General features: G+C 35.4%; 1 protein-coding gene and 1 long non-coding RNA gene across 2 annotated transcripts in view; one reads left to right on the plus strand and one right to left on the minus strand.

Annotated features, from left to right (window-relative positions):
• Window positions 1-16,828, plus strand: part of shc3 (SHC (Src homology 2 domain containing) transforming protein 3) — a 41,997-nt gene extending 25,169 nt beyond the window's left edge. The window contains exons 8-12 of the mRNA XM_030151030.1: window positions 2,609-2,759; window positions 2,884-2,977; window positions 5,204-5,395; window positions 13,605-13,930; window positions 15,193-16,828. Coding sequence (XP_030006890.1) covers window positions 2,609-2,759; window positions 2,884-2,977; window positions 5,204-5,395; window positions 13,605-13,930; window positions 15,193-15,321 — 892 coding nt within the window. The 3' untranslated portion in view covers window positions 15,322-16,828. The remainder of the gene's footprint in view (window positions 1-2,608; window positions 2,760-2,883; window positions 2,978-5,203; window positions 5,396-13,604; window positions 13,931-15,192) is intronic.
• LOC115430805 (uncharacterized) overlaps window positions 1-20,076 on the minus strand; it is a 636,483-nt gene that overhangs the window by 572,753 nt on the left and 43,654 nt on the right. The gene's annotated exons all lie outside the window — the stretch shown is intronic.

Consider the following 20,076-nt stretch of genomic DNA (forward strand, 5'->3'; position numbering starts at 1 on the left):
TAAGATAAAGTTGTTTTATCTATAGTATTAAGATAAGATAAAGTCATTTTATCTATAGTTATAAGATAAGATTGGATAAGATAAAGTCGTTTTATCTATAGTACTAAGATAAGATAAAGTCACTTTATAGTAATAAGATAAGATAATGTAGTTTTATCTATAGTGATAAGATAAGACAAAGTCATTTTATCTATAGTACTAAGATAAGATTAGATAAGATAAAGTTGTTTTATCTATAGTATTAAGATAAGATAAAGTCATTTTATCTATAGTAATAAGATAAGATTGGATAAGATAAAGTCGTTTTATCTATAGTACTAAGATAAGATAAAGTCACTTTATAGTAATAAGATAAGATAATGTAGTTTTATCTATAGTGATAAGATAAGATAAAATCATTTTATCTATAGTATTAAGATAAGATTAGATAAGATAAAGTCGTTTTACCTATAGTAATAAGATAAGATTAGATAAGATAAAGTAATTTTATCTAAAGTAATAAGATAAGATAAAGTCACTTTATCTATAGTAATAAGATAAGATAATGTAGTTTTATCTATAGTGATAAGATAAGATAAGATAAAATCATTTTATCTATAGTATTAAGATCAAATTAGATAAGATAAAGTTGTTTTATCTATAGTAATAAGATAAGATTAGATAAGATAAAGTCATTTTATCTATAGTAATAAGATGAGATTAGATAAGATAAAGTTGTTTTATCTATAGTATTAAGATAAGATAAAGTCATTTTATCTATAGTAAAAAGATAAGATTAGATATGATAAAGTCGTTTTATGTATAGTAATAAGATAAGATTAGATAAGATACAGTCACTTTATCTATAGTAGTAAGATAAGATAATGTAGTTTTATCTATAGTAATAAGATAAGATAAAGTCATTTTATCTATAGTAATAAGATAAGATAAAGGAGTTTTATCTATACTAATAAAATAAGATAAAGTCATTTTATCTACAGTAATAAGATAAGACAATGTAGTTTTATCTATTGTAATAAGATATGATAAAGGAGTTTTATCTATACTAATAAGATAAGATAAAGGAGTTTTATCTATACTAATAAGATAAGATAAAGGAGTTTTATCTATACTAATAAGATAAGATAATGTAGTTTTATCTCTAGTAATAAGATAAGATAACGTAGTTATATCTATAGTACTGCAAATATAAAATATCTATAGTACTGCAAATGAACTCAACCTTTAACATGTCCAGAAGTAAACTGCCACATACAAATGACTAGAACAGGAAAATAAAACACTTTAGTCCACATTAATTCTAACTTGTAAGTACATTTTGATGATAATACTTTTTTTTTTTAACACATATCTTTATTAAAGTTTAGTAGTAGTTTAATAGTAAAGTGACAAGACCAAGTAAATAACATAATAATAACTGACAGACAGTATATAAGTAATAGTGACTTGAATACTTCTCAACATTAATTTTTGTATACCTGATACACAATCAAACATTATTTTAAAAAAAAATGTATGATTTTACTTTGTAAGTTATGATGATGAGATATCAGGCCTCGATTCTAAAAATTTTAGAAATGAATTCCATATCTTGTAGAAGATATGAGTTTTCCATTTAACTGTGTACCTGAGCCTTTCAGTAGCTCTGCAGGAGGAGAGTTCTGCAATCCATGAATTCAACGATGGACAATCAACACTTTTCCAATGTCTAGCTATAAGAAGGTTCACCAGCCTACTGTCATGAGTTCTAAGTGCTAAAGTTTCTGGAATAAGACCTACAAATGATAATACTGGTACACTTTTACTCAGCATAACTAACTTTGAAATGCTTTACTTCTGCTTATAGTGGAGTATTTTTACAGTTTGGTATATGTTGTATAGGACAAACCCAATTTGTTGTACATGCATGTAAATACTGTGGACTGTCACCAGTATATTTAAGTCATTTATGCTGGTTTCTGAGTTTTAAAGGGAAAAAAATACACATTACTTTTGGTTTTAGCAGATGCAAAACAGGGATTTCTTCTTCTTCTTTTCTTTTTCTTCTTCTTCTTCTTATTGTGTTTTTTAAAACATACCTAATCTAGAAATGCATTATCAATCAATTAGTTGTCCACTATTAAATTCATGAAATATTTTTCTACTTTCGATAATCAAGTGTTTTTTTAGGATAAAATTCCAAAACTATTGGATTCCAGTAGGAGTATTTTCCGGTTCCTTTCATCTTCCATTACACTAAGCTGAATATCCTTGACTTGTGACCAAACAAGACATTTAAGAGCACCTTACTGGGTTTTTGGAACAGTAGATAAACTGACGGTTAAAATCAGAACTGGAAACTGGTTTATTGCCCAGTAGATTTTCTGTTCTGTTTGGTGCTCAGGAGCTAATATGGTCTTCATTTTATTCTGAAATGTTCCAGGTAGTAGTAGTGGTTTGATGTATTTTTGTATTTTATATATTAGTAGTATTTTCACTCACTTTTAGAACAGATCAGGCTCCTGGTACAGATCAAGTACTTTTTCTCATGTAAATGATGTGCATACAGATGTAGTCCATTCATATTCATTAGAGAAGGTTTCATCATTAAAGGAAGCTCTTTCCTCAGGGTATTAAACATGGATGAGCTGCCGTGGACAGAGGAAGAGGAGGAGTCATCAGAACATCCTTATTACAACAACATCCCCGGGAAGATGCCACCACCTGGAGGCTTCATCGACACCCGACTGACCAATCAGAACGCAGCAGATGGATGCCAGGTGCAATGAGTTTATGTGGATCTACTTCAGAAACAGGAAGATAATCACTGTTGTTCACTCGTGGACTTCTTTGTGTAACTACATATGGTGTTCATTTGTTGTTTTATGACGTGTGTGTCACCAGGTGGGTCCAGGTTCAGTGGATCAGACCTATTACCAGGGACGGCACTGTGGAGAAAACTGGGGAGATGACAGAAAACCTGTTTTCATACAACAGGGTAAGACGGTCCATGCAATCCACTGGATGAATACATGTTTAAATGTTGCTGCATGGTGCAGGTTAGATAGAATTTTATTGATCCTCTGAGCAGAGTCTTCAGGAAATTGAGGTTCCAATAGCAGCCAAACACCGAATACACAGATTATTATTAGAAAATAGTAAAAACAATAACTGTTAAAAAAAGTAGTGAAAAAATAGGCAACTGTATATTGGAGTAGTAATAATAACGTAGTAGGGATGCACCGATCCGATACCAGTATCGGGCGTCGACTCCGATACTCAGTGTGTGTACTTGTACTCGTACTCATAAAAGTAATCTGATACAAATGCACTGATACCACTTACGGCCGTGTGACATTCACAGTTCAGTGCAGCAGATACGCGGTGGTGGAATAATGTGTGAAGAGTGTGGAGATTTTTCAAAATAAAGGACGGTGATAAAAGTAACGCTGACTGCAAGTAACGTTAAAGACACAGACAGATATGGACGCAGCGTTCTGTCCGTCCTCTGCGTACATTCCATCCATTTTCCAGGTGCTGGCGGATGCGTACCCAGATTGAGAATACCACCGAGAACCACAGAGGTAGAGGATCTGTTCAAAGAGCAACTGTGTGAGTTAGAGAAAAACTACTGACAGATTTAGAACAGCTACCCAGGGCTGGGCCGGTTTCCATCCTGCTTATAATACTATGGAGGTAAGAAGCGGTGCCAGCGGAAGTGAAAACGAAACTTATCGCTCATTTCTCTTTTCTTTACCTGCTGAAGCTTTTAAACCTTACCAACGAAAACGCTGAAATATTAGTATCACATTAGTGTTGCCTCTGTCGTCTCCATGTTTGTTATTATTGACTTTCTTCTTCTCTAAAAACTTTACTCTTCTTCATGGTATTTGTCCAGTATGGTTAATTCAAAACGGCGCCCCCTGGTGGATTAATTGAGAAACGTTCATTCCAACACATTAAATGTCAGTCGCAGCACTTTGTTCCAGTCAGACTAATGACAACGACAATAAAGCACATTTACAAAAGGAACTAAGAACTGGAATGGGATTATTAAGTACTTGTATCGGTACTCAGTATCGGCAAGTACTCAAATGTAAGTACTCGTACTCAGTCTGGAAAAAAGTGGTATTGGTGCATCCCTATAATGTAGTAACAATAAAAATAAATAATCTTAAAATAAAAGTTATAATAAAGTGATAGTCGTAACAATGATAAATAAGTAATAATAAATATAAGTTTGTAAGTAATAATAATAAGAAGAAGCACATTAGATTAGATTAGATTAGATTAGATTAGATTAGATTAGATTAGATTAGATTAGATTAGATTAGATTAGATTCGTCAGATTTTATTGATCCCTTGTGCAGAGTCCTCAGGAAAATGGGGTTCCAATAGCAGCACAACACCGAATGTAAGATCAGGAGTTAAAAAAGACCCCACTCATGAACTGCTATGCAGAAAGACAATTTTAAACAGAATCCAGCACCTTTATGACACTGAAAAGCAAGTAAAAAAAAAAGAAAGAGGGACTGAGGTCAGTTAAAGGATCATTTTAGTTTTTTGTTCTTTTTTTTTTGATCATTTCAGATGGTATGGCACTAAATATTTTATGACACTTTAATTCTTGGTCTGTTTATTTTTAGCCGAGGATATCTATCTATCTATCTATCTATCTATCTATCTATCTATCTATCTATCTATCTATCTATCTATCTATCTATCTATCTATCTATCTATCTATCTATCTATCTATCTATCTATCTATCTATCTATCTATCTATCTATCTATCTATCTATCTATCTATCTATCTATCTATCTATCTATCACTTCACTACTCTTCTGAAATGTACTTGAAAGTACTGTTTATTTACAAAACAAACATGTTTAGTAGATTATATGAAGTAATAAACAGGATTTGTTTTTTAAACTGATGTGTGTGTTAGTTATCTACTGTTTGAAATGGAAAATGTTGCTTCTGGTGTCAAATAATTTATGAGTTAGAATAAAGTGATAATGGTAACAGTAGCTGTAACAATGATATAAAAGAGTAATAAGTAATGTAAGTATGTAAGTAAGTACTAATAACCCTGCATAGGTTGTGGTCGGGTTCATTTTACAGAGTAAAGAGTTACTCAGTTTGACACAGTTTGATGTCTCTGGGGACAAATGATGTTATTAGTTCTGTTAACTCTTCTGTGTTTTTCTTCTCCTCATGTTTAGGGTCCTTTGATATAAGCTGTGTACCAGAGAGTAAAGGTCAGGGACCAAAAAGCGCAGAGATGCCCATGTACGTGAACACTCAGCAGATCGACGCCCAGGTGCTGGCGGTGCTCCAGGCAGAGGCGGAAAATGTCACCAAGGGCATGGCAGCAGCAGCCAAAGAGAGCCCGCAGAAGGACCTGTTCGACATGAGTAAGTCTGGACCTAACCGCCTCTAAAGCGTCCCTGCACCACCGCTTTCACATTATCACTGTCAGATGACCTTCTGAAGTAGCAATTATAGAGGTTCCCCAGCTTTTGTTTCAAACGTGGCACCATAATAACATCATGTCAGTGTGAAAACAATAGCAGGACACTGTTAATATCAGTGCACAGTGGGATTCTTTTCTCTTCAACATCAGCCTCACCTTTGTTAACATTACATACTGTAAGAAGGATTAGTTATGTAAAGATGTGCTAATTAGGCCTGAAGCATGTATAGGAGCAGTGGGGTTTTTTTTGTAATTATGTTTTTTTTTTTTTTTTCAGGCAGCCTTATTTTATCAGCATTTCATATCATGTACAGGGTGGGGAAGCAAGATTTACAATGAACATTTAGTTGTTTTTTCTCAGCAGGCACTACGTCAATTGTTTTGAAACCAAACATATATTGATGTCATAATCATACCTAACACTATTATCCATACCTTTTCAGAAACTTTTGAGCATAAGAGTAATCAGGAAAGCAAACGTCAAAGAGTGTGTGATTTGCTGAATGCACTCGTCACACCAAAGGAGATTTCAAAAATAGTTGGAGTGTCCATAAAGACTGTTTATAATGTAAAGAAGAGAATGACTATGAGCAAAACTATTACGAGAAAGTCTGGAAGATACTATTAAAGAAGAATGGGAGAAGTTGTCACCTGAATATTTGTGGAACACTTGCACAAGTTTCAGGAAGTGTGTGAAGACAGTTATTGAGAAAGAAGGAGGACACATAGAATAAAAACATTTTCTATGATGTCAATTTTCTTGTGGCAAATAAATTCTCATGACTTTGAATAAATTAATTGGTCATACACTGTCTTTCAATCCCTGCCTCAAAATATTGTAAATTTTGCTTCCCCACCCTGTATATAAGTTTTATATATGTGTCCACTACTATTCTCCTTATATATGTTACCACTTGGAGATATCATCAGAAAACATAATGTTAGCTTCCATAGCTACGCGGACGACACACAAATATACATCTCCGCAGAACCCAATGACGTGACAGCCATCCATTCCATTACAAACTGCCTCACAGCAATGAATCAATGGATGTGCAGGAACTTTCTGAAACTGAATGAGGAAAAAACTGAAATCCTGCTTGTTGGCCCAAAAGCAAAAAGGGAAATGCTGATGAGTAGGATGGGCAAACTCACTTCCTGGATCAAACCAGAAGTGACAAGTCTGGGAGTCATTATAGACTCAGACTTAAACTTTAAGTCCCACATAAAGAAAGTCACTAAAACATCATTCTTCCACCTCAGAAACATAGCCAAAGTAATGCCGGTTATAAATCGAAAGGATGCTGAAAAACTGGTCCATGCTTTTATCTCCAGCAGACTGGACTACTGTAATGCACTCCTTACAGGTCTCCCAAAAAGCAGCACAGACAGACTTCAGCTGATTCAGAACTCTGGAGCTAGGTTATTAACCAAAACCAAGAAGAGAGAGCACATTACTCCAGTGTTGGTTTCCCTGCACTGGCTACCGGTAACCTACAGAATTGATTTTAAGATACTACTCCTCACGTATAAAGCTCTAAATGGAACCGGACCAAGTTACATTGCAAACTCACTGATCAGTTATGTACAAACTAGAACACTGAGGACATCAAACGCAGGGTTACTAGCGACTTCCAGAAATATTACAAAGAAATTTGGATACGCAGCCTTTACTAACTATGCACCAAAGTTATGGAATACAATTCCAAAAGACATTAGAGAAGCCAGTTTACTGAATATATTTAACACCAAATTAAAGACATTTTTATTCTCATTAGCCTTTGAAAGGAGATAAAAATGGGGTCACAATTCAGGAACCAGGAATGTGCGTTTTTTTATTTTTTATTTTTATTTTATTTTATTGTATTTCTGTTTTTATTTTTTATTTTATTGTATTTCAAATTTCATCTTATTTCTTGCACTTCAAAAATTCTATGCATAATCAAATATTTTAATGTGCGCTGCTTTTATTCTTATTTTTATTTTATTGTATTTCTCTCAAATTTCATCTTATTTCTTGCACTTCAAAAATTCTATGCATAATCAAATATTTTAATGTGCGCTGTTTTTATATTTATTTTTATTTCATTGTATTTCTAATCAAATCTTAATGTTTTTTTTTTTTTTTCAATCAATATGAAGCACTTTGGGCTACAATTTCTATATGAAAGGTGCTATACAAATAAAGCTTATTATTATTATTATAATTATTAGTATTATTATTATTATTATGTAAAGAAAAATAAAAACATAGTCATACAGGGGAGCAATGACAGAAATAGCAAAAATATACACAGTAATCTAAAATAGAGTTAGAGGGAAATAACAAGTATATTTCCCATCTCATTCTTTCCTTCCAGAAACCCTTTCCCCCTGTATAAGATTAACACCGAACATTTAGGCCCAATCCTAACTCACCCCTTAGCCCCTCCCCTTTGGCCCTTGCACTTGGCACTACCCCTTGAAACAGAGCTGTAAGGGGCAGGGGTGAAACATTCCCCTATGAAATGGTCCAACCCTTCATGACCTGTTACGTCATCAGCAGTCATTGATGCCACTATTAACCAGTGTTGGGAATAACGGCGTTAAAAATAGTGGCGTTACTAACACCGTTATTGTTTTCCAGTAACAGGTAATCTAATGAATTACTATTTGAAACGTTACAATGCCGTTACCGGCAGTGAAATATGGTGCGCTACTATGCACAGAAATCTAACAGCTGTTATCCGTCCTGGCTCGCTCAGCCAGGCATGAGAGGTGTGACGTTCGTGGACGAGTCGAGTCTTTTGAACGGCTCTTTTCAGTGAACGATAAGAACCGATTCGTTTAAGAGCCGTTCTTGTATTCAAATTGCCCACGCTGCCTCATGCTTCACCTCTGTGCCCCATGAGTCTGAGTTGTCCACGCTGCCTTCACCTGAATGACTAATGACATGTCCGAATTTGAGGTGTCCGCAGCACACCCCATGCTCTTGAACGCAGCTACGTGCACATCTAATTTAGGGGAGGAGTTATCAGAGAGTCCGACTGACTGGACTGAAGACATTTGCCACTGGATCAGGGAGGAACGACTGAAAAAAGAGATGTGGGATTAACTGGAGGAGCATCTTCTTCCTATAAATGCAGATCCCCTTATGTGGTGGAAAAGCCAGGCCCTGGTGGACCCCAGCCGGGCCCTGGTGGACCCCAGCAGGGCCCTGGTGGACCCCAGCCTCACCACAGTTATGGTATTCAGTACCTGTCTGCTGTTCTACTCTACAACCGGCCTGTGAAACACGCTCAGAAATCAGTTTCCTTTTACATATTTGAAGGTTTTTCAAAAAAAGTAACACAATAATTTCTTTCCCTGGTAACTAATTACATTTATGAAGAAGTAATTCTGTTACTATTTCAATTACTTTTTTTGGGGAAAGTAACTAGTAACTATAACCAATTACTTTTTTAAAAAGTAATTTGCCCAACATTGCTGTTAACAGACGTGAAAACTTTATTTCCGAAAGTTTTCATCATGCCGTCAGTAGCTGTAACCGTCTCTGTTGCACGGGCTTTGCTCATTTTTTTACGGCCATAAACTATAAACCGCAGAAATGCGATCTAAAGCACATTGAAACGACATTAAATGGTTGATCAAATGATTAAGTTGTTTATGAAGAAAATACGTACATTTGTGTGTTTCTTTCGTCACGCTGCTGCACTTTTTGGCTGTGTTTACCTCCATCTTGCCAATGATTCAAACAGAATTATGGGAAATTTGTCATACCCCTCTGTTTGTTGTGTGGTCCTGGAAAATCTCCATTTCAAGGGCTATACAGCCCTCCACCTTAGCCCTTCACCTCCAACTAATTGAGAATGGGGACAACACTATCCCTTCATGTGAACGTGCAAAACAGAGGCGTAGGGTTAAGGGGGAGGGGCCAATCGTGTGTAGCATGAACCAAGGGTTTCCATGGGTCTATATGCACGTTACTCTTATCAAGTAAAATCAGCTCTTAATGGTGTTACAAAATCAACCCAGTTCTTCCAATAATTGGTGAATTTGTCTGAATCAGGTCTGACAGAGAAAGTCTGCTCCTCTGTCCTATAGATGTCACCTATTACCTCTATCCAGTCCTCCATTTTTGGTGCATCCTTTTTTAGCCACTTCCTGGTGATGGTTTTTTTTACCTGCAACCGACAATATTCTAAATAGATATTTATCCCGTGAATTAGTTATCCCCTGGTTCTCTTTTCCCAAGTATATGAATTCAAATGTGAATGGAAACTGGAATTTTCTCCATGCTTTTCTGCAAAGCCTGCCAATAAGACACAATATAAGGGCAGTCCCAAAATATATGAAAATAATTGGCTTTATTTTCATCACATAGTCTCAGCATTTTGTATCGTGAGATTTCTGCACTGGTGTAATAAAACATCTTACAATGTTCTGCCAACCATATTCCCTCTGTGATAGAGCAGTGTTCTATACAATTTATAAAACGACTTGGTCTTGTGTGAAATGTAAATTTAACCATCATTTTCCACCTGGTGTAAGTCTGGTGTAAGTCTTCAGCTGTTGTTGAATTTTATTTACAGGACTGAATACAATGTGAATCTTCTCTCCTTTCTACATTGTGTCAAAGGTAGTTTCCACCAACTATCAGACAAATACTCTGCACTGAATAATAATCTTTTCCACAAACACACACCACAAACATAGTTTAGATGTTATTAAATTCCTCTGAATGAAAAATATGGAATTTCTAAATATGCAAACATTATTAATTTCTGAACTTTATCTACAGGGTACTACAGGTTTGCACATTCCCTGGTTCTTTCTCTTCAGGTTTTCTCACCACAAACCAGATCATGATTGGCTCAAACAGTTTTGTGGGGTCACAAATCCTGCTGGTAGGCCCGCCCCTTAAATCCAGGCTTGGATTGTATCCCCCTTCTGCTCTGAAAACAATTTCTGTATTTTATTTGGAAGTAATTCTTGTCTTGCCTTACATATTACTTGTGCTATTTTAAACTGAATCAAATCTGGAAATTTTAGACTTTGTGATTTTAGCCCAAAAAGACCCAGCGCTACTTTTATGTCAGTTCCCAAATTAATTTTTCTTTCTATTTAACCTTTCTTAAGTGATTTGTCTCCATTTATTATGTTATCCTATGAATTTTGTGTTTTTTCCAGTGAAAATCGGGTATTTTCCGATATTTAATTTACCAGTCATAGTGATGTTCATTAAGTTCAGGTTGAAGTTGATAGTTATTCTATCAGAAACAGAGAAAACTGAAGAAAAAGTGACTTTTTCAGTAAAATCTCTCATTATCTGAACATAAATCCAGTGTGTCCATCCACTGTCACTGATCCAACTCCATGGGTTTTACTGGTGAATCAATGTTGTAGAAGATGACAGTGTTTCCATGGTAACTACAGAGCCTTTGAACGTCCAAATGGGTCATATCTGATGACCATGAAAAGACGACAAACTGTAGGTGTTAAACATTTTACATCAGTTGGTGCTTTAGGTCGACGGTGGGTGTCTGTTAAATGTCCAAGCTGCGAAGAAACTAATGTTAGTCAACTCAGACCCACCTGTTCCAACCCAATAATTTATAGTGAAATTAGGAACCAGTTATTGTTAACTTTGCAGTCCCTGGTGAGAAATGACTTGGAACGATGGGAATCAAGACACTGGAGTAAATAAATACGTTTTCCTAAATTCTAGGGGTCATGAATTTTTGCCAGTACGGCCATGACAAAGGCTGTGAAATGAGCATTAAATTCTGTTCTAAGTAGTCTTAAAAAGGTCTTAAAAGTCTTGAATTTAACTTGTGGAAAACTGTAGGAACTCTTATTAATCCATAAGGACCCAGTGTGACATTTGTGGCATTTCCCAAATGAATTTTCCTCCATATTTACCCATCCTTAAGTGATTCATCACCATTTATTATAATATTATCTTCTGTATTCTGTGTTTTTTTTCAGTGAAATCAGGTATTTTCCTACATTTAATTTACTAATCATGTAGATGTTCATAAAAGCTCAGAGTAAAGAGGAGGGTTATTATATTAAGACTAGAGAAAACTGAAGAAAAAGTGACTCTTACAGCAAAATCTATCATTAATTCAACATAAACCCAGTGTGTCCATCCACTGTCACTGATCCAACTCCATGGGTTTTACTGGTGAATCAATGTTGTAGAAGATGACAGTGTTTCCACGGTAACTATGGAGCCTCTGAACATCCCAATGGGTCATATCTGATGACCATGAAAAGATGAATAACTGTATTTTACACCAGTTATTTACATGTATTGATAGAATTAGTGGATCAACAGATATTAACCCAGTGTTATTTTTGTGGCAGTTCCCAAATTAATTTTTCTCTAGATTGAACCTTTCTTAAGCAGTTCATCACCATTTATTGTGATATTTTCCTCTGTATTTTGCAAATTTTTCAGTGAAACTCATGCATTTTTCTGTATTTAATTTACTGATAATGTACATGTTCATAAAAGCTCAGATTAAAGTTGAGGGTTATTCTATCAAAAACAGAGAAAACTGAAGAAAAAGCGACTTTTTCAGTAAAATCTATCATTAATTGAACATAAACCCAGTGTGTCCATCTGCTGTCACTGATCCAACTCCATGGGTTTTACTAGTGGATCAATGTTGTAGAAGATAATCGTGTTTCCATGGTAACTACAGAGCCTCTGAATGTCCAAATGGGTCATATCTGATGACCATGAAAAGATGAAGAACTGTATTTTACATCAATTATTTACATCAGGGGTGTCAAACTCATTTTAGTTCAGGGGCCACATACAGTATAATACGATATAAAGTGGGCTGGACCAGTAAAATATAAATAATAGGATAAGAACTTTTGAGAGAAAAAAGTAAATTCCGTAGTGAAAACGTTTACATCTACAAATTGTACTTGAACATAACCTGAACAAATACAAACAACCTGAAAATTCGTTTGTAAAATGAGCGCAATGTTAATAATATTACACCTTAGTGTATCATTTATATATGTGAATCACAACTTAGAGATCAGTGGATCTACAAATACACAAAACATTAAATAACAGGGAGAATATTATTAAAATTCCACATACCTCTCTTGAGACATTTCAGATATTCACATTTTTTGTAAAAGGCTAGTCTGTAAATGTAAATAATTTTGTCCAGTTTTACTTTATTTACACTAAAACAATGTGACAAATTGACAGTTTTCATTATTTATAGTTTATTATGATAGTATTTTACTGGGCTGATCCACTTTAGACTGAAATGACCTAAAATGATTTGAACATCCTTGATTGATAATATCTTCAGTGTAATTTTTGCATTTGACAAATTCATCCCAGGGGCCGGATTGAACCCTTTGGCGGGCCGGATTTGGCCCCCGGACTGCATGTTTGACACCTGTGGTTTACATGGATTAGTGGATCAGCAGGGATTAAACAGTTTATATCAGTAGATGGTTTTGGTTGATGGTGGATGTTTGGGTCTTTATGGGTTAAAAATGACACTGTTCATATTTTATGTGAAGCTGAACTGTAACCCTCTGTTTCTTTTGCTTGGGTTAACTGACCCTGTTGTTGCCAACAAATATCACAAAAAAAACTATATCGAATCTTTACTTTTTATGCCAGAAAATGTTGCTTGTACACTGGATCTCAGATCAGATTCCCACCTGGACACAATGGCATAAGACAGTTTTTAGTTATGTTTCCCTTGACTATCTCACATGTCGATTACACCATAAAGACTTGGGAATTTTTTCTTACCTATATGGGACTGGAAGCTTCGACAATTGTTGAAAGGGCATTTGTATTTTGAAATGAAAACATCATTTTTATGGGCCAATTTTATTTTTGTTTTTTGTTTTATTTAGTTGTTCAGTTGATATGTTCTTTGTTTTGTTTTTTGTCATTTTGTGAGTGTGTGTATAAAGCAAAAATGACAATAAATATAATTTTGAAGAAAAAGAAAAAATTACACCGTTCACTATTCTAGATACTCAGTTACTTTTCGAACTGCTGGGGTTATGGATTCAACCTTTTCATGTTTTGAATGTAAACAGTGTCCACATGTGCCACATTTCCCCTTCATCTCTGTTTCCATCTGTTCCTGACCCTGCCCCCCACCCCCCACCCCCAGAACCCTTTGGGGATGCCATTCAGTCCCAGTCCCATCCACCACCCCAGGGTCAACCCCCATCCCAGACAGCCGGTCTTCACAAGGCAGCGTCGGTGGACAACTCCAGCCCTCTTCTTGTGCGCTCGCTGGCCTTACGGGCTCAGGAGGAGCTGGAGGGTCAGACGTGGTACCACGGCAAAATGAGCCGCCGTGACGCTGAAAAACTGCTGAACGAAGACGGGGACTTCCTGGTCCGCAAGAGCACCACAAACCCAGGGTCTTATGTACTGACAGGCATGCACAATGGACTTGCAAAACATCTGCTGCTGGTGGACCCAGAGGGCACGGTAAGGAACCACATGAACAAGTGATTTCAACTGACTTAACACAAAAAAAGATGAGAACAGAAAAAGTAAGATCAAATTCAAACATTAATAACAAGTGGTTCCAGGTACAACAAACCCCGCCCCTCGCATGTATTGTATATTATTTTGGCATCAGTCCAGCTGATGTCATCATAAATGCGTGTGCTGATGTCAGCATATCAGTTGCCTCTATATGTAAGTAAATGGAAACAAAATTGATGTTTTGATAGACATGTGAAATTTCGTCCATTATAAGTAAATGAGAGAAGAAAAAATTCATGTAAAATTTGAACTTGGACCTACTTTTTCCAAAATATAACAACATCTATTCTGGGTCACTGGCAATCTGTAAACCTAACTTGGTATGAATTCAGCCAATAGTTTTGCTGCTACAGACATTTGAAATTTCACCTATTATAAGCAAATGGGGAAAAAAAGATTTTAAAAATTCAGGAAAAATTTAACTTTTACCTACTTTTCCTAAAATGTAATCAGATCTATTCTGGGAATCACTGGCAATCTATAAACCACATTTGGTATGAATTCAACCTATAGTTTTGCTGATAAAGCGTTAACAAACAAAGAAACAAACTGAACCAGGAGTAATACCCCTTGCCTCCCCTTCGGGGGGCGGAGCAATAAGAATATGAGTAATTAAACCCAGTCCAGATAAAAATGATGTTAGAATGAAGTGTTCATACCTTTAGAGGTGAGTGGGTTGCCATTCATGAACTCCTTAAAATATATTTCTTTCACTGTCAATGTTGGAGTGTGGACCAGAGTTAATACATTCTTGACTAAAAAGGTCAGAACAAACAAAAACACTCGGAGAGCGCAGACCTCCGCCAAGGCAAATCAGTGCCCCCCCCCCCCCCCCCCCCCCCCCCAATCACCACCAAAATTTAATCATTTGTTTCTTGTGCAACATTTCCTGAAATTTTCGTCCAAATCCATCCATAACTTTTGAGTTATCTTGCACACGGAGAGACAGACAGACAAACCAACACCGGCAAAAACATAACCTCCTTGGCGGAGGTAATAACTACTTCTAATGAGAGATTTAAACAGTAGTTGTGAATGAATAGTTTTCATTTGGTTGCAAACCTCCACTAGACCACTAGATGGCACTAATGTCACACACTGAACCCTGAATGAGAATATGTGCAATCCTTCACAGTGCGAGAAGCAAAATAACACAACAAAATCCAACACAAATAACACTTGTCTCCTTTTTTTCCCCTTAGGTACGGACAAAAGATCATGTATTTGACAGCATTAGCCACCTTATTGGCCACCATCGTGACAACAATCTGCCCATTGTGTCAGCTGGGAGTGAACTGTGTCTCCTGCAGCCTGTGGGAAGGAAACAGTGATGCTTGCAATGCCTGATGGGAAACGGGAAGCTCCGAACAGTCTCTCCTACCATCCTGAAACTTGAAGATGAAACATGAAGAGAAGACGCCTGTAAAGGCTCCATGTGCTCAGTGTTTTGGAAGAAATTGTGCCCACTGATTTGTTTACCGGAGGCGCTGAAAGACGCAAGCAAGAGATTTGTTAAAGATAAAATTATTTATAGAACTGTTATTATTTTGTTGTGATGACTGAAATGCTATATTTTTGAGAAGACATAGGTGCATTTGGACATAATATCTTGATTTGGTGTTTTAAACGATTAAAAAAAAAAAGACAATTGTTCTTGTAGTTTAGATGAAGAGCGAGTCAGACCTCAAAGAGGTGAAAACAAGAGTATTTTAGAATAAAAACCTGAAATTTTAGTTTTGTCTGTCAAGCACAACCATATTTCTACAGGTACTGCTGGCTAAGAGTTTGAGGAAACAAAAAAAAAAAAAACAGTTTGGACGAATAATGCTGTTTATATTCAAATGAAAATGTCCTTTAATCTCACCAATAGTGTGACAGTTAGTCACTATATGGAATCTGCTTTTATCGGGGAATAGAACTGAATGTGTTTTGCTTTGCAGTAGTCACAAAGCGTTGGGGTGCGAACAGACATCCTTCATAGTGCTGTCAATGGCTTTAAAGGTAAACTTTTTTTTTTTCTAAATCAAGTATTTTCTTGTGTCACTGCAGTCGCATGACTTAAAACCAACTGTTCTTGTGGACATTGTACGTAGACCTTGATACCCCTTTATTTGAAAGAGGTGCTTGTGTATGCTGACACTGTAAAATATTTATGCTTTTCAAACAGTGATTATTTCTGAATTGGTTTTTCCTCCGAATTCTTCTACTTTTTTTTTTTTTTTTATTTATTTGATTTTTTTTTTTAGGTGTGTAGTTAATGATTAGTTCAGGGCTTGAGTCATGCAATGAATAGTCTCACATTCTTAATTAACATTTCTGGCTTTGTTGTGGATAAAAAAGAAGTTTATTATTACTATTATTGTTCTTATGATTTGAATGATCACAAATGAATAGCACAATCAGAAAGTTAGATCAGTTGGATCATCTGTGTCAGTTGTACCAAGACAATTCACTAGTGTGTTTATCCCAAGAGAAGGAACTAGACAAATCAAGTTCACGCAACCTGTATTCACTATGGCATGTTTCAGTTTTTGATCCCTGTTATTAAGCAAAACCGATTTTATTTCTCAGTGTGTGAATATCTCATATAGTGAGAGTATTACTGCCAGATTTCATCAAAGAAATGATTCTTCCTTCCACATAGATAGATAGATAGATAGATAGATAGATAGATAGATAGATAGATAGATAGATAGATAGATAGATAGATAGATAGATAGATCACATATTTAGTGAGATAGGTCAATAACAACACAATTATGGCTAAATTATATACAACAACTACATTATAAACTGTACCAATACAGTAAACACACTGACTTATATACAATGACTAAATATGAGAAGCAAAAACTGAGTAGTAATTAAAATATTTTACCCTATTTTAGGAGTAGGGTCATATATGAGCCATGTTTACACTGATTTAGTCATGTGATCACCCTAACTATAACCCACCTTATATACCAGAAGGACAAAGTATTGTCTAGGCAAAAATTAAAATCTTACCAAGTGTATTTTTGTCATTTCTAGTCAAAAAATCTCATCAGACTTAGAATAAGACATAATCACTTAAAGAGTAACTTTTCAGTGAGATATAAGAACTGATTTTTAGACAATAGATCTGGAAAATCTAATTTCAATAAATCTTACTGAAATAATTTTCACTTGTTCCATTGGCAGATTTTTTTTTTTTTTGCTTAATTCAAGATTTTTTTTTTTTTTTTTTTTTCTTAATTCAAGCAAAAAAATCTGCCAGCGGAACAAGTGAAAATTATCTTGGTAAGATTTCTTGAAGTAAGATTTTTTCAGATCTGTTGTCTAAAAATCAGTTCTTATATCTCACTGAAAAGTTACTCTTTAGGCGATTATGTCTTATTACCTCCTCCAAGGAGGTTTTGTTTTTGCCAGGGTTTGTTTGTTTGTTGGTTGGTTGGTTAGCAACATAACTGAAAAAGTTATAGAAGGATTTTGATGAAATTTTCAGGAAATGTCCGAAATGGGACGAGTAACAAATGATTAGATTTTGGGAATGATCCTGATCACTGTCTGGATCCAGGAATTTTTTAAAAGGATTCTTTATCATTGGGAGATAGGGATATTTTCGACATATGTATGTGTAACTCCACAATGAATAGTCAGAGTGCTTGGTAAAAAAAAACAAAAAAACAAAATAAGTTCCCAACAGGTTCTACAAGATATTTCAGATTGATCTGGATCCTCACAAAATTCTGGATACCATGATCCAGAACAGGAAAAAATAGTAGAGTTTTGGAATTTTCATCCTAACAAGGGAACAGATTATGGTATTGGCATGTAACAAACACCAAAATTTAGCCATGACAGTGTGAAATCTGAAGTGTGCCAACAGATTTGTTTTCAACAACTATAGAGGTAGATCCAAGAGAAAACCGCCATTTCTGAAAAAGTGATTGTCGTTAATTTTGTCTGGGTTTGTTTGTTTGTTTGTCTGTCTGTCTATTAGCAAGATAACTCAAAAAGTTATGGACGGATTTTGATGAAATTTTCAGCAAATGTCCAAAATGTGACGAGTAACAAAAGATTAGATTTTGGGAATGATCCTGATTACTGTCTGGATCCAGGAATTTTAAAAGGATTCTTTATCATACTGGCATAAGGAACAAATTATTATATTTTGGTGGTGACGGGGGGGCGGCGGCATCTGATCTGCCTTGGCGGAGGTCTGTGCTCTCTGAGTGCTTCTCTAGTTTTAAGAGTGATGAGATATTTTGACTCGAAATGAGAAAAATACACTTGGTGAGAGTTAGATTTTTTCCAGTGGGGTTAGAACACAACCTTTTCTACATCAGGCTAAATATGGCTCAAACGCAGCCCTAACCCTTAAAAGGTTAAAGATAGACCCTGGACTATAAAATCCTGTATTAATCACTAGCAGAGCCTCCAGTAGTTAATTTGGTTTCCATCCATTACAGCTTGACAAGTTAGAAATAATTTACAGTTCGCAGTTCACCATATATACACACATTTCTTCAAATAGTTCTAATCATATTTAGGTTTTTATTAAGTGGAAATCAAACCTTGTGGTATAACAGCTCGTGGGAATTTCACACAAACACACACACATACACACACAGCAGACTTGTTGAAATGCTCTCATCTTTACTTATTGTCAGAACTCTGATGGATACCAAATGAATGGGGCATTGTATTTGATATGCACTGGACCACTTCAGTTGAACCAAAATCAGCATGTGTTCAATGAGTTTGACAAGACAGATGCAATGTAATATAACGTGCCTGTATTTTTGCTGCAAGAGGGGAGTGTACAGTCCATGAATCTTTAAATGTATTTAGCGAAGAGCAGTGCCGAGGTCATTCTAAAGTTAGCGATACGCGCCCGGATCCGGTTGTGGTTTAACACTTTGATTCCTTGTGTCCTGGTTTTGCTTCTCAGGGGTTAAGAGGGCATGAAAGGACGGTGTTTTCTGAGAGGAAAAGGGCACAAAGAGTCAGCTAGGGTTTTGTTTTTCAGCAGTTAACCTTTTGCTCTTCCCTTTTTTTTTTTTCCCAGTTCTTTGTGACACAAATTCATTAAAACAGGGGTGTCAAACTCATTTTAGTTCAGGGGCCACATACAGCCTAATATGATATAAAATGGGCCGGACCAGTAAAATAATATAAATAATAGGATAAGAACTTATAAATAATGTCAACTCCAAAGTTTTTTCTCTGTTTTTGAGTGAAAAAAGTCAAATTCTGTCATGAAAATGTTAACATCTACGAAGCGCACTTGAACACAACGTAAACAAATCTGATCAACCTGAAAATTCTTAGGAAAAATATGCACAATTTTAACAATATTACACCCTAGTTTATCATTTATACATATGCAACACAACATACAGATCACAGTGGATCTACAAATACACAAAACATTTAGTAACAGGCAGAATATTGGTACAATTCCACGAACTTCTCTTAAGACATTTCAGGTTATTCACATTTTTTGTAAAAGGCTACACAGGAAAATCGCCAGTGTTTATATAACACTTAAAGAGTTAATTTTAACATTACCTCAGTGAACATATGGTCCCTATCTACAAAGTGTAAAATTTACACTGAACATAGAGTTACTTTACTCTAGTAAGAGTTAATATTTTACACTACACTACACTAATTAGTGTCAATCAAGTTTTACACTATGTGAGAAGTAGCACCCATAGTGTTATTCACATTCAACACTGAAGAGTTAAGTGTTAAGAAATAACTTTTCCAGTGTTAAACCTACTTAACACTACATGTTGATAAATAAATTACTCCAAAGAGTGTTGATTTTTAACTGCCTCCTACCAGTGTTACATATGCTCTACTATAGTCCCAGTGTCTGCAGGGGTGAAAAAAAGACACAATTATCTCTGTTTCCAATTTATTCCAAGTAAAAATGAAATATCGCAATTAAAAGTAAACATAAAATGACACTTTAAATGAAAGCCGCCGACCCGATATCACGTTATCCATTTGAAATTCGGTATTTGAAAACACCAACATTGACAACGACGACGTAACTTTATCCTTGCACACAGATTCTGCTTGGATGAAATAACAAA

Source organism: Sphaeramia orbicularis, chromosome 12, assembly GCF_902148855.1.
Source record: "Sphaeramia orbicularis chromosome 12, fSphaOr1.1, whole genome shotgun sequence".
NCBI lineage: Eukaryota > Metazoa > Chordata > Actinopteri > Kurtiformes > Apogonidae > Sphaeramia > Sphaeramia orbicularis.